Source organism: Primulina tabacum, chromosome 4 (assembly GCF_025594145.1).
Source record: "Primulina tabacum isolate GXHZ01 chromosome 4, ASM2559414v2, whole genome shotgun sequence".
Taxonomy (NCBI): domain Eukaryota; kingdom Viridiplantae; phylum Streptophyta; class Magnoliopsida; order Lamiales; family Gesneriaceae; genus Primulina; species Primulina tabacum.
In genome coordinates, this window is record NC_134553.1 from 46,310,847 (window position 1) to 46,324,400 (window position 13,554).

At 35.5% G+C, this 13,554-nt stretch overlaps 1 protein-coding gene and 1 long non-coding RNA gene across 13 annotated transcripts; one reads left to right on the forward strand and one right to left on the reverse strand.

Annotated features, from left to right (window-relative positions):
- Positions 1 to 715: 715 nt before the first annotated feature.
- Positions 716 to 5,427, reverse strand: LOC142543472 (uncharacterized). 12 transcript variants are annotated; one of them, XR_012819751.1, is made up of 5 exons: positions 5,282 to 5,427; positions 4,713 to 4,766; positions 1,527 to 4,461; positions 1,194 to 1,332; positions 716 to 1,107 (listed from the first exon to the last, which is right to left on the reverse strand). It is a non-coding gene; the product is annotated as an uncharacterized LOC142543472 (long non-coding RNA). The 12 variants fall into 12 exon arrangements; XR_012819750.1 differs by having other exon boundaries at positions 1,527 to 4,492; XR_012819759.1 differs by having other exon boundaries at positions 1,527 to 4,090; positions 4,337 to 4,766.
- A 4,792-nt stretch (positions 5,428 to 10,219) lies between these two features.
- Positions 10,220 to 13,318, forward strand: LOC142543474 (uncharacterized). Its single transcript, XM_075650764.1, has 9 exons — positions 10,220 to 10,675; positions 11,005 to 11,088; positions 11,178 to 11,561; positions 11,759 to 11,894; positions 11,993 to 12,155; positions 12,364 to 12,492; positions 12,638 to 12,832; positions 12,908 to 13,030; positions 13,109 to 13,318. Exons 1-9 carry the CDS (start codon positions 10,498 to 10,500, stop codon positions 13,202 to 13,204), a joined length of 1,488 nt encoding a protein of 495 aa, XP_075506879.1. The 5' UTR covers positions 10,220 to 10,497; the 3' UTR covers positions 13,205 to 13,318.
- The last annotated feature ends 236 nt before the right edge of the window (positions 13,319 to 13,554 follow it).

Here is a 13,554-nt window from a genome sequence, read left to right on the forward strand (position 1 = left end):
TCCTCACAGTGCTTAAAACAGTATGACAATTCGACACAAGAAAAGGAGTAGAAAAGAACATGTACTCGACTGTATTTTCAAAAACACACGAAGAACGCATAATCGAAATTAATTCTTTAAAACAGCTCACTTACAGTATTTTTAATTGTTAAAAAAGTGGAGTGCACGATGCTAGACTTGGATCACCTCTTGTTTTTCGATTGGGTAGCACTTCGGCTTGAATTCTTAGACGACTTTGGGACGATTTTCGAGCAGAGTTTGGCTATGGAAAAGCTGCAGAATTTCGTGACTTTCAGCAAGAAATTCGAAATTTAGGGTGTAGGGAATGCTAGGCTTGATGTGGTATTTATAAGGGAGGAGAAGGGAGCTAAACTTGGTATTCAAATCTTACCAAAATCATGCCCAATCTCATCAAGTTTGACTCCAATATCCTTGCCCTTTTTTGAAAATTGAGTTACCTAGATTGTGAGGTTTTATTCCCTAATCCATTGCTCTTGATTTGGCTCGAAAATATGGTTGCTAGATGAGAAGGATTTTGAGCAACCTTTGATGATTTGCTTCCAATTAATCATATATCTACCCATCACAATAATTAGTCATATAATCTTGTAGGATTTTCGAAAATTGCTTGCAATATGATGCTTAAATCTTTTAATTTTTGTAGAATATCTCAATCTTGTAAATCCCCTTCCCATATTTTCGTGAAAGTAAATAGAAGACATCAGAATTTCATGTAACCTTTGTTAATATAAATGCACAATGTCAATGATAGACTATAGTGATACACTAGAAAAAAGCAGATTCTAAAATATCAAACTTAAAATCAAATGATCACAGAAATGTAACTATCTGATAGAACCAGCTCTTTTGTCTCAATCAGTCAATCATTGCAGGAAGACAGGCAAGCAGCAATATGGACAGAAGTTGCAAACCAGCTATGAGTAAATTTTAAGTTTACATTTGGTGTAATTGTGCTTCTTAGTAATCAATTAAATAACCTACATTGCATGATTTAGGATTAGGTTCATTCTTCCAAGCACCTCGCATAAGCCACGCATCATTAAAGTTGAAACCCTTTTCATAGGTTGCATTTGATTGCATCAGAATCTGAAAATCATAGAGATCAGTAGTTGAAATGAAGACATGGTAAGCTTCAGATTACTTACTTCACCTTCAATGGCAGATAGATTTACCTCAATCTTTTTTCCAGTTCTCTGAGCTGTTCCCATCTCAATTTCACTGACACCAGAACCGTATACCACTCCACAAATAGAAAATTTCCATCAAGTTTCTTGTCAGAGTTCCAGTTTTATCAGATAATATATACTCCACCTGTCGAAAGAACAGGCCAAAATGAACCGATCTAGATTTTACCAAGAGAAATTAACAAGCAGCAGAATCCAAAGTACAATTAAATATTCACTAAAACATGAATTCATCATTTAGTTGCCATATTTCAAAATTAAAGCAAGTGATTAACAAAATTTCTCTGCAAAGGGAAAGAGATAATCAAGGAAAAACTCTACCTGCCCAAGTTCTTCATTTAAATTAGATGTCTGTGCCAATGCAGGGATATTGCTTTCGGCATGGTACATATGCAAGTCATTGTTGATAAATTGAGTGGACTGAATAAATTTAATCATCTGAAAACAAAAGCAAGTCGCTGAACATTAGTGAAAAGCTGACACGGAAAACAGAGCAGAGGAAACTAGTGTGACCCCTACCTCGACGGAAACATATAGAGAGAAGGGAATGACAGGTTAATAGAGAGTAATCAGGGTAAAAAAGTCAATATAGCAACCTGAGATACATTTATAAAAAAACATGTATCAAAACTAGACAAGTGAAAAAACAGATTTCTCTCTTCACCACAAAGTTGTTGTTAAGATCAAACTGCTTCTCCTAGCTGTCAAACCGCAAACCTGCCTATTGCTTTAAAAAACACACGCAGAAGAGAAAGCAAAACAGAGTAAGTATATGCTTGTCAAGTTTCTTTTTCAATCGGCTTCTTTTGGATGGAGTTTTCATCATAGCCTCAAACATACAATGGCCATCATTGAAATGCCAAACGAATACAAAAATGTGGGAAGGACAAGATTGAACACAGGACAATTAGATTAAGACAACAAACATATAAATACTGAGACATATCAAATATCACTTAAATAAAACTTAACAATCATCCATTGTTATTTCTATGTTAACGAAATGCCTTCGGCAAAAGGCCATTCCAAGTAGCATTTGTCAGAAATGAAAAACAACTCAACTAGATAAATGAAAAGCAAATAAATGAGAGCAATTTGTACAACATAAGTAAATTGAGGTACTTTTGTCTCATGCCCGGTAAATATGACTGCACCAACAATGTATTCGGTGTTTCTGAGATTACTTCCCCGGAGACATGTAAAACAGGAGTTAAAAAATATGATGCAACAAAATAAAAGAAGGAACAAACAAGGAATAAAGAACAAATTGAAAATTAGAATATAGTCATTAGAAAGTGAGAGAAATCAAAAAAATATTTCTGGAATCTCACATATTATTAAAATTATATCATTGATGTGATTTTATTGTGATTTAGTTTTGGAAAGATTTTCTCCACACACACACATATCTACATTTTCATCACATATATTCTGAAATCAGATGCACTCTTCTTAAAATGTAGCCATTCCAGCATGCTCTATATCTCTCTTCTTTTAACATAGAATTAATGCAGCAAACAGCTACATCAAATCACACAAAATTAAACTAAAATAATAAGAAAAAAAAAACAACAAAATTAAGAGTTGAGCTCAACTCAAAAACTGTTACAAAACAGAGCAAAATTACATATCGCCATAGGCAGAAGATATTGATCTGATAGCATACCCGCAATAAAATTTGATTAGGACTGACAAGGTTTGTTTATTAATAATCATGTTTATGGTAAAAGTGTACAGCGAATTATTGGGTTGCTTAAATTGTATTTCGCCTGCATTTAAAATGTAGATTCGATCAGAATATAAAGGAGATGCAACAAGAGATTATATATGTAGTCCTGTCCTATAATTTTTTACGTAACATCCAAGATTTAACAGGTTTTGGTACACCACAACAATCTGGCTCAGAAATTATTACACCAACAACCTAGACCCCATCAGGATTTGTGCTGGCAAGGAATAGAATACCAGCTGGAAAGGATTCATCTTGTTTTACCTGCAACCAGAAAACAGTCAATCATCCAACTTTAATGCAAAATCCAACAAGAATAGTTATGCATGTGGGATAGAATGATTAATTCAGCAGTCAAAAATATTGAAGTTGTAGAAAGAGTATCATGGTCATGAATCTTAAACAGTGTTAAGCTGTCAGTCCAAAGCCATCCCCCCACATCTAGTTCCTTTGACTGATAGGTGCAAACCAAGAATCAAGTTCATGACTACCAGGCTTCATAAAATTTCATCCATCAAGTGTGAGATTTAGCCACTGTCACTTAAATATATTGATGAGTATCCACGATTCATCAAAATTATGTTTGACAACTATGAGCAATCTTAAGTTCATTGTCTAAGAATTTGAGCAGATTCATTTATACAAACAATGGGTGAACTGTTTCGAAAAAGCCTAATAGCAGCAACTAAACAGCTGTATTCCCTCGTGTAATCTAAATTGCCGTAACTCACTCAACAGCAGCCCAAGCGTATCTCCATCTACTGATGCGAATTACAAACCCTGATGTCGGTAATCCATTATCCAAAATGGCACCTCATAGGATTTTCTAGCAATGCTACTTTCATATAGATAAGACAGGAGATTCACCAAGCTTACCACCAAGATAACAGAAATCACATTCAAAGCCAATGAAATCATTATAGACAGTTCAGAATAGACAGTAAGGCACAAAAAAGGAGAAGAGATACAATAGAATTTAAACTACTCTGACAACATCTCCAATTTGCAGCTTCTTCCATGGGATGCATACCCAGTTCTGAACTTGCAATACTTCTGTTGCAACACTTCAATGCATCTCCAACTTGTAGCTTCTTGTATCTCTCGTTAAGGAAGCACAAGGCTCAGCGGAAGCACATTTGTTATTGGACTTACACGACTGCATGGGAACAAAGAATTCATAAATGTGTCTACATTGAACAGGCATGCATCGAGATCCGTGATCAGAAGACCAGTTACCTAACTCCCATGTCACTGTGCATGCACACTCCAGAATTCTAAAGTTTCAGCTACTAATTAAACAAGTCAAACAAATAAAGAACCAATGCACATATCAAGGAAGTAGAGATACTCGGTATTTTTAAGTATTGAACAGGATACATATCAGAAGACCTTTCAAACTTACACACGAGTGTAAGCAAAGTCACTCCTCTGCAGTCGTCTATAAGAACCAAGGTGATTCATTCCCATACAACTTTTCTAACCCAGAGTTGAAAACATCCGATAGACTTGAAGAACAAACACTTGTAGCTATATCACAACCGAGTATAACCAATCACTTCTTCACAGCATGAACATACATAAATTCGATATCAACTTACAGAAGGAAAAAAAAATTGTCAACACATTGCCACCATTCATTCCCGAAGTTGCAGAACAAAGAAATCATACATATATGATATACCAAATGAAAATTAAAAAATTATAATGATAAAAATACGCAAATTGTTCCATCTTTATTGAGTCCTTCACTAAGCTAAACTACTATTGAGGTGACATACCTGACTGGGGTACTTGACAAGATTAATATAATGAGAAAGTAGAGATTAGCCACCCTGTTAGCAGAAATTAAACAAGGGAATATCAGGTAAAACCAGTTAGAAAAACTGACATAGTAAACACAAAACTTCGCAAAAATAGGTCTCATATTTCTAGTTCAGCTATGGTCTTTCACTGACTAGGGTTCATAAATCCTAAAAGCCAACTGGTTACATTCGTCTACAATTCTTATAACAACACTCACTCTTCTGCCTAAAATGCAACAAATACAAGTGATTAGTTGAATTGACTTTTTCAACAGTTTAAGAAACCCAGAATTCAAACTTTCTCTTGCACATATATCTCAAAATAATAATTTTATCATTCTGTTATCGGTTATCAGTAGATGACAACGTAAAATTGGCAAGTTAAGACAATTAGTTTAATCTAAATTCTTCTCCCAGGTATTTTTCTGATGACAGCAACAGATTAGAGAATATTCCTCAAGAAAGGATAACAACTCCGGCAACTATGCAAAGCCCTAAGATACCATCAATATTGACACAGTATTCATCATATCGAGGTTACTTACCTGCTCAAATAACCCCTTTGGTAAAAATGTCAGAACATCGTACTTCGTGGTTGACACAGAATTACCCTGACAAAACAACTATGGAACTAAGCAGACAATGAAATTTTGAGAAACTGACTGAAAATTTTAAAAAACAAACGATGAATTTCAAATATTATTGATGTCACACTCTGAGCCCGGGCACGCGCCTGACTATACAATGAACCTTATAGTCACTACTTCGTATTCGTTCTCATTTTACGAAAATAATTAACTCAAGTTATCATAGAAATCATTTTAAATCTTTAATTTTTATGCGACATCTTCGTCGCAGCCTGACCTTCGATCCACCAACGCTGAGAATCTAGAAGTGGCTCTTACAGTTTCAAGAGTCATGCGGCCTAACCCTTCGATCCACCAAAATCTAGAGGTGGCTCCTACATGTTCAAGAGCTAGCCGAGAATCTAAAAGTGGCTCCTACAGATACAAGAGGTGGCTCCTGTCATGTAGCACTATGTCCTGCAGGTTTAAAAAGTGACTCTCATGCACGTAGCACTTTGCATAGCTCTTATTTCCCGGTGTTCCTTGCTTGTGACCTGCTCTGATACCATTCTGTCACGTCCCAAGCACATGCTCGCGCTTGCATAACCGCACAATGGGCCTCGCTTTACGAAAATGATTAACCCAAGTTGCTGTAGAAATCGTCCGTTATAAACTCATTTTAAATTTTTAATTTTTAAGACGTGAGACAAGGGGTATCATAATTAAAATTGCACGTGTTCTGCAAAAATGAAATTTCAGAACTTGAGGAGCAACGACCAGATCCCTTCGCCTCCTGCCAGATTCCCCCTTGATGATTGAAGAAACATATTCTCAAATAAGAATTCTTGAGAAATATAAAGCTACTGGAAGCCATGTGACATGGATTTAATATTATATTTTCACTAGAGTTTTTCTTCCTTTCTTAAATGGAACAGAAGCCTTCATGATGTGAATCCAGGTAATTCGAATGCTTGCCGTCATCGGAGCAAACATTTAATCAAACGAGGAACTCAGACCAATACTTCAACCACCGAGAGTTGGTCTGAATTCCTCCGCACGGTGTTATAAACCTGTTGAGATTGGAACTTGAGTTTCAATGTGACAATCCAGCCTTTGCAGCAACAAAATTATACAGATGTTTAAATGAAATGAAACCGGGGGCCCCAATTTATCATGTGAGACGGTCTCACGGATTTTTATCTGTTAGACGGTCAACCATACCGATATTCACAATAAAAAGTAATACTCTTAGTATAAAAAGTAATACTTTCTCATGTATTACCCAAATAAGAGATCCGTAAAATACGACCCGTCAGACTGTCTCACACGAATTTTTACTCACTTTTGAATTTTATAGTAGGTAACAACCACCTTTATTTTGTGAATTATGTAGCATTCATATGAAATTAAAATCGTACGATTTTTCTTAAAAAACCTAAGAATATTACTCATATAATATACACGTTTAAGAAGAAACTAAATACACCACACGTCATTCTAGTCATCGTTTGATTTGTTGGAAGAAATAATTCATTAACATATTTGAATACTATGATGATTTATAGCTTTAATCATTTGTAAAATGTGAGCTAAATATTAAATAAAATAAATATGTATAATTAATTAGTTTCTCACCTTTCACAACAAATGAGGCCTTGTGAAAATAAGGATTGTTGACTATGTAACAACCCATCCACAATTCTTGCTATAAAATTTGAAATCTTTAATTAGGCTTTCAATTTTACTGTGTCTTCTTTCATCAGAATAAGAATATTTCTTAAAAAAATGCGTGAGATGTAATCAATGCCTCGAAAGTGCAGTCACATCATTGGCAAATTGTTATTTGAATTTTTGGTGAGGAACAAAAATTGATGGTGGGTTCAAAGTCCCAGTCGTGGATAATGGATCCGGGTACACCTGAGTTGTCCATATATTGGGTTTGTTTGCCTGCACGGGCAATGAACGACCCGGATCACTCCACATGAGTGATCCGGGCCCACCTCCCTGTAAAAAAAAAAAAAAAATTGGCTCGAAAAAATCCGAGCCGTTGGATCGACCCCTGCAGACAGTGCCCGCAGGGATAGGGTCGACCGAACCCATATATTGGAAACTAAATTATTGGCTGAAATTTGAAGATATTCAATTCTATTTTTATTAGCAAAAGACAAAATCGGGGGCAAATATAAATTCCAAAAGAAAATATAATATATAGATGGCGATGAAATCTGTTTTATCTATTTTTGATATGCATTCCGTTGGTTTTCGGTCGCAGTCACAGTCCTTTTGTTCTTTAATTAAGTAGATTTAGAGCCCAAAGTGGATAAACTCACGAGTTAACTCAGTAACCTGTAAATCACGTTAGTTAAGTAAATCACATTGGATAGACCTAGGGATGGCAATGGGCCGGGGCGGGGGCGAGTTTGCCATCCCCATCCCTGAATTCCATCTCCACCCCCATACCCGCCCCAATCTCCACTTTTTCGAGTTCGGGGAATCCCCAAACCCGAAACTTCGGGGATCAACTTCCCATCCCCGCCCCCATCCCCGTTTCAAAAATATTAATATGGTAAGACGATGACGAATTCGGAGATTTTTTCAAACCAAAACTTATTATTATCTATTATTATTAGAGAGAATATTAATATTAATATCAATATCAATATTAATAATAATAATAAGATTATTAATATTTTAAAAAATAATATTATTATTATATTATTAATATTAATAATATTATTATTTTATTATTGATATTATTTTCGGGACGAGTTCGGGGATTTCAGGGATGAGGATTGTAATTCCATACCCGTCTCAAATTACATCGGGGATTTTTTTAAATCCCCGAACCCGAAAAAATCGGGGATCTCCATCCCCGTTTCGGGCTTTCCACGCGAGGCCCCAAATCCGTGAGGAAAGTTGTCATCCCTAGATAGACCTTGAGTGACAGACTAGATGAGAAAATTTTGATAGAGAGAATCGAACTTCTAATTAATATCAATTCTTCGAATATTCTACCAAACCAAATAAGTTATTTATATTATATTTAGAGATATTGACATGTACACACCTATCAGCCTCCTCTCATTATATTATAATACTAGCATATCAATTATATCGAAAGTGTACCGTATATCTAGATTTCGGTACTATATCTGTATATAATGTTTTATACCGAAAAAACATTACATTTTTAAAATTTTATTGTTTAAAAATATTATATATTTTAAAATTTTTTTATATATATTTTTCGGTATTTCGACATATATCGAAATTTTCAAATTATATATTGTTATTGTACCGAAAAGTTAGATACTGTTAATGTATCGCATCGCAATTGAGAATTTTTTTATACAATAATATTGATATATCGAAAATTCAATATATTTTTTTCCGATACTTAAGAATACCTATTTGGTTAATGGAAATGGATACATTTTAGGCAAGAAAATTGTCAAATATCTTAATTACTCATTAATGTCTCTAAAGACTTTGTCTATCTTGGCTCTAACTTCAAGACGTAACACACACAAAACTTGGATAAATTAAAGTTCCCCTTTTCCTTGGAAAATGGACTAAAAATAAAATGGTCACCGGCTTCATTGGTTACTGATTCTATAGCAGGTCTAGTTACTATCCAAATTCGTAGAGGGCAATGCACGTACAACTACAATTAAATTTTCTTGGTTTTGCAAGTCAACATACAATTACATCAATTCACCAATCATACGTCATTGATTTTTTTATTCTTTTTAATAAAAAAAATTCCGACAGAAAAATTAAAATGTAAAACAACGAAATCACTAAATAAAAACTGGGATGGAATCATAATGTCAATGAGTTTTAAATTCGTAGGATTACAGAAGAGTAATCTCTGGATGTGTGAATGACGAGAAAGTACCTACAAAGGGTTGAGGTAGGGGACGAAGAATTCTCATATTACATAAGTTGTAGATTAAAAAAAACAGTTAAATAAAATCCAGTATTTTTAAATGATTTTATTTAAAAAAAAACAGAAGTGATTTTAATTTGAGTAGGTCTTTTGTGAGATGATCTCACGAATATTTATCTGTGAGACGGGTCAAACCTACCGATGTTCACAATAAAAAGTAATACTCTTAGTATAAAAAGTAATATTTTTTCATGGATGACCTAAATAAGATATCCGTATCACAAAATACGACATATGAGATCGTCTTACACAAGTTTTTGCCTTTTAATTTTTGGATAAACGTTTAAATTTTTTTTAATTTTAATTTAAAAAAGAATTAGAAATAAAAAGAACCCATAAATTTTTGCTTAAAAAAATAGTTTTAAAAATTTATTTAAACGAATTTTATAAGCAAACAGTATAAATTCGGAAAAAAAAAACCATAATATTTTTTCAATGAAACGGACTTGAAACCTTTAAATAAACAGCAGCCCCAAATCACTAAACCGGTGAGTCGATACCAAAACATTAAAATCATCCTATGGAAATCAGAAGCAGACAAGCGAAAGCGAAAACTCAACGACACCTCAGATTTCCGACACGTGTCAGGACCCATTTTTTTTTTCCCCTATCTTTTTGGTTGAATTGATTTCTACGTCATTCACAAATCTTGGTGGACTGGATCCAATTGAATCCGGCTGATTGTTTTTATGTATATTTAATTTTCGACCGACTGGGCTGTGAAAATCGGTTTGTTTCATCGTACCCGTGCAGACATTCTACACGGGCAATGAACGGCCCGAATCACTCCACATGAGTGATCCGGGCCCACCTCCATGTAAAGAAAAAAAAAAAATTGGCTCGAAAAAATCCGAGCCGTTAGATCGATCCCTGCAGGCAGTGCCCGCAGGGGTAGGGTCGACCGAACCAAATCCACGTACGGCCTTACGCTGACGTGCATCTATTTGTGTCAGTTTAATCGTGCATCTCTGTGGATTTTGAATAAATTAATGGCAAATATATTGTAACAAAGAGATACGGGGAGCAGGAGAGGAGTATGGTTGGAGGGATTCTTTTCTTTCTCACGCTTCCTCTCTCTAAAATGTTTTCTTTTCTCTCTCTAGACTATTGATGCCGATATTTTATCATACAAAGAAGAGAGAGATGGGTGCATGATCACTTCGGATTTCGATCGAACTAGCCACTGATCGTTTCTTGAAGGCTGATTTTCTTGGAAGAATCTCTTCCCTTCGCCGACAGGAACGAGATGGGGGCATGCGTCTCTCTACAGGAGAATTGCGTTGGAGCCAAATTTGGAGGCTCGAGAAAGAAGAATGATAGAAGGAGAAGTAAGGCTTTGAGGAGAGGAGATGAATTGTCGGATAGAGTTGAAAAGATTCAAACTTTACCAGTGGATCGTCCTTTCAACAGTCCCACTTTTCATGGTTCAGGCTCTTTCCTCGTATTACTTTGTGTGTAACATTGATAGAAAATGGGAAAATTTATGTTTGAGAATCATTTCTTGCATATTGAAGCTCTAAATTTCGTCATGGCACATTTTAGAAGTAGCTGAAGATTGGTTCTTCGAGATGTATGTTACCGAGACAGTAAAACTGTTGTATTTGGTGTTATCTTCTCTTCAAAGTAGACTTTATAAGGGGATCGATGTTTGATTTAATTGACAACTAGGCCTATTTAATGATTTCTTGAGTTCTGAAATGATAATAAGATTTTGGGTTAAGATTTTTTTTATGCATCATCTTGGGAATTCCAGGAAGTGTGGAGGAAACATGGTTTGATTCTTATGCATTACTGGAATCGGACTGGAGTGACGAAGATTTTCAGAGTGTTCCTGATGGTATTTTTAATAATTTCGTTTTTCTTCCAACTGCTAGTGAGTATATCTCGCTAATCATACAGTTATAATCTGTTGTTCTATTTCTACAGATGCTCTGTCTCTAAGTGGCGTTGATGAAAGAGATTCATCTAGGGAAAATTCTGCTCGAAATTTGGAGAGTGGAGCTGCTGAAACTTCACTTCCTCAAATTGATTATGATATCCGAGGGAAATCCGATGAACCTGTGAACGACACGCAGCATGTGTTTCTTGATGAAATATCATGCTTCGATGGAGAAAATACTCGAGGGGATGATAGTTTGTTGGATAACTGTGGAATTCTTCCTGGCAACTGTTTGCCTTGTCTGGCTTCAACCGTTCCGTCAGTCGCAAAAAGAAGATCTGGAAGCTCTAGCCCACCTCCCGCTTCAAGGAAAAAGATTGCATTGAAACTCTCACTCAAATGGAAGGATGGAAATCCTGCTGCCAATTTACGTGAGCATAGATGAATCTTTTTGATGCTGGTCAACATGGCACAAATATTAACATTCGGATAATGGGATTTAGTTATTACATTTATGTGTCATTTTATCATAGTATACAAACTTGCTCAAGTTTCGTGAATTCTGGTAAATACTGCATTTCGCATATGGAGATGGAGGGATTAATATATTTTGGTTTATGCATTACAGTCTCTTCGAAAGTGCTGCTACGCCAACCTATAGCTGGTTCCCAAGTGCCGTTTTGTCCCTTGGAGAAGAGAGTGGCTGACAGTTGGTCAGATATTGATCCAGGGACTTTCAAGATTCGGGGAGTAAATTATTTCAAGTAATTAACTCTACTCCTTTTCTTTTACAATGCATGATCTACTTCTGAATGTGGTTTCGTCTTCTATATCCATATTCATATGTCCGTTTCCTGTGTAGGGATAAAAAGAAGGAGTTTGCTTCAAATTGTGCTGCATATTATCCTTTCGGCCTCGATGTATTTTTATCCCAGAGAAAAATCGATCACATTGCTCAGTTTGTGGATCTTCCTGTCATCGCTTCTTCAGGAAAACTTCCACCGATTCTCGTTTTAAACATTCAGGTACCAAAAATACCCAAAGTAGACCAGAAAAGTGCTTGTATGCTGTAGCAGATTATAAGGCAACAGCTTTTGTTTGACCATGTGAAATGATGTGATACCTTGCAGTTGGTTCCAACAACTTATTTTATGATCCTGTACGATGAAGAAACCAGCTGGTTTGGTTTTTCCATCATCATACTGATATCATATTGTTTTTCTTGTTTGACAGATTCCATTATATCCCGCATCAATTTTTCAGGGCGAAACAGATGGGGAAGGAATAAGTTTTGTATTATATTTTAAGCTTTCTGATAGATTTGCCAAGGAAATTCCACCCCATTTTCAAGAAAATATTCAGGTTAGTGATTGATGAATTTGATTCCAAGGTTTTGTGCTCTATTTTAACATGGATGATTGTTCGTCACATGCGCAATGAATTCAAATCAACAGGGTTTGATTTTGTTTTTCATTTGTATATAAGTATATGAACGTCTGATTCACAGAGGCTAATTGACGACGAAGTAGAAAAAGTTAAAGGTTTCCGAGGAGACACAAATACACCCTTCAGAGAAAGGTTAAAGATATTGGGTCGTGTAGCAAATATAGACGACCTTCCTCTAAGCACAGCAGAAAGGAAGCTCATGCACGCCTACAACGAGAAACCCGTTCTTTCACGTCCTCAACATGAATTCTACTCTGTAAGTATGAGCCTCGTATTAATCAAACCTGAGTCGATTTCAAATTTTAAAGTTGTTTATCATCGTTCTTTTTAGGGTGAAAGTTATTTTGAAATCGATCTAGACATGCATCGTTTCAGCTATATTTCAAGAAAGGGATTCGAAACTTTCATAGATAGACTCAAGCTGTGTGTCTTGGATTTTGGATTAACAATTCAGGCAAGTTTAAATCTTCCTGTTACCAATCAATTGAAACAATATACTCCAAAGGCATGCATGTTAATATGTGCTTGACAGGGTAACAAGGCTGAAGAGTTGCCGGAACAAATGTTGTGTTGCATGCGGTTGAATGAAATTGATTATTCGAATTATCAGCGACTCGAGTTCTTCTGAAGAAGCCGTGAACACTTGTAATATCCGAGAAATTGATGATAAAGTGAAATTTTTGGAGTTGGAAGTGGTCTTTTTGTATCCTTTCGACTCTCATCTATTTATGGTTCGTTAACATGTATTTGTGTTACAAAATATATCGAATAATATAGTGCATAAAGGTTTTGATGAAGATAACCACCGAATAGTATAGTGAACAAAACAGTAGAAAAAAACTTAAAATGAACCAAACCGAGACATGTATGAAATACATTGTCCTTAAAACATATTCGTCCCCTCCGGTATGTGTTTCGAGGATGTACTTGGACGTCTGTTTCCCAGAATACGACGGAACAAGTAGCAGTAACCTAGCA

Bases quoted from the DNA above. Each gene is read 5' to 3' on its own strand.
- LOC142543474 (XM_075650764.1), top strand. From the start codon at position 10,498: ATGGGGGCATGCGTCTCTCTACAGGAGAATTGCGTTGGAGCCAAATTT. The intron at 11,089-11,177 runs GTATTTTTAATA...CTATTTCTACAG, and splicing joins TTTTCAGAGTGTTCCTGATG to ATGCTCTGTCTCTAAGTGGC. The intron at 13,031-13,108 runs GCAAGTTTAAAT...TGTGCTTGACAG, and splicing joins ATTTTGGATTAACAATTCAG to GGTAACAAGGCTGAAGAGTT.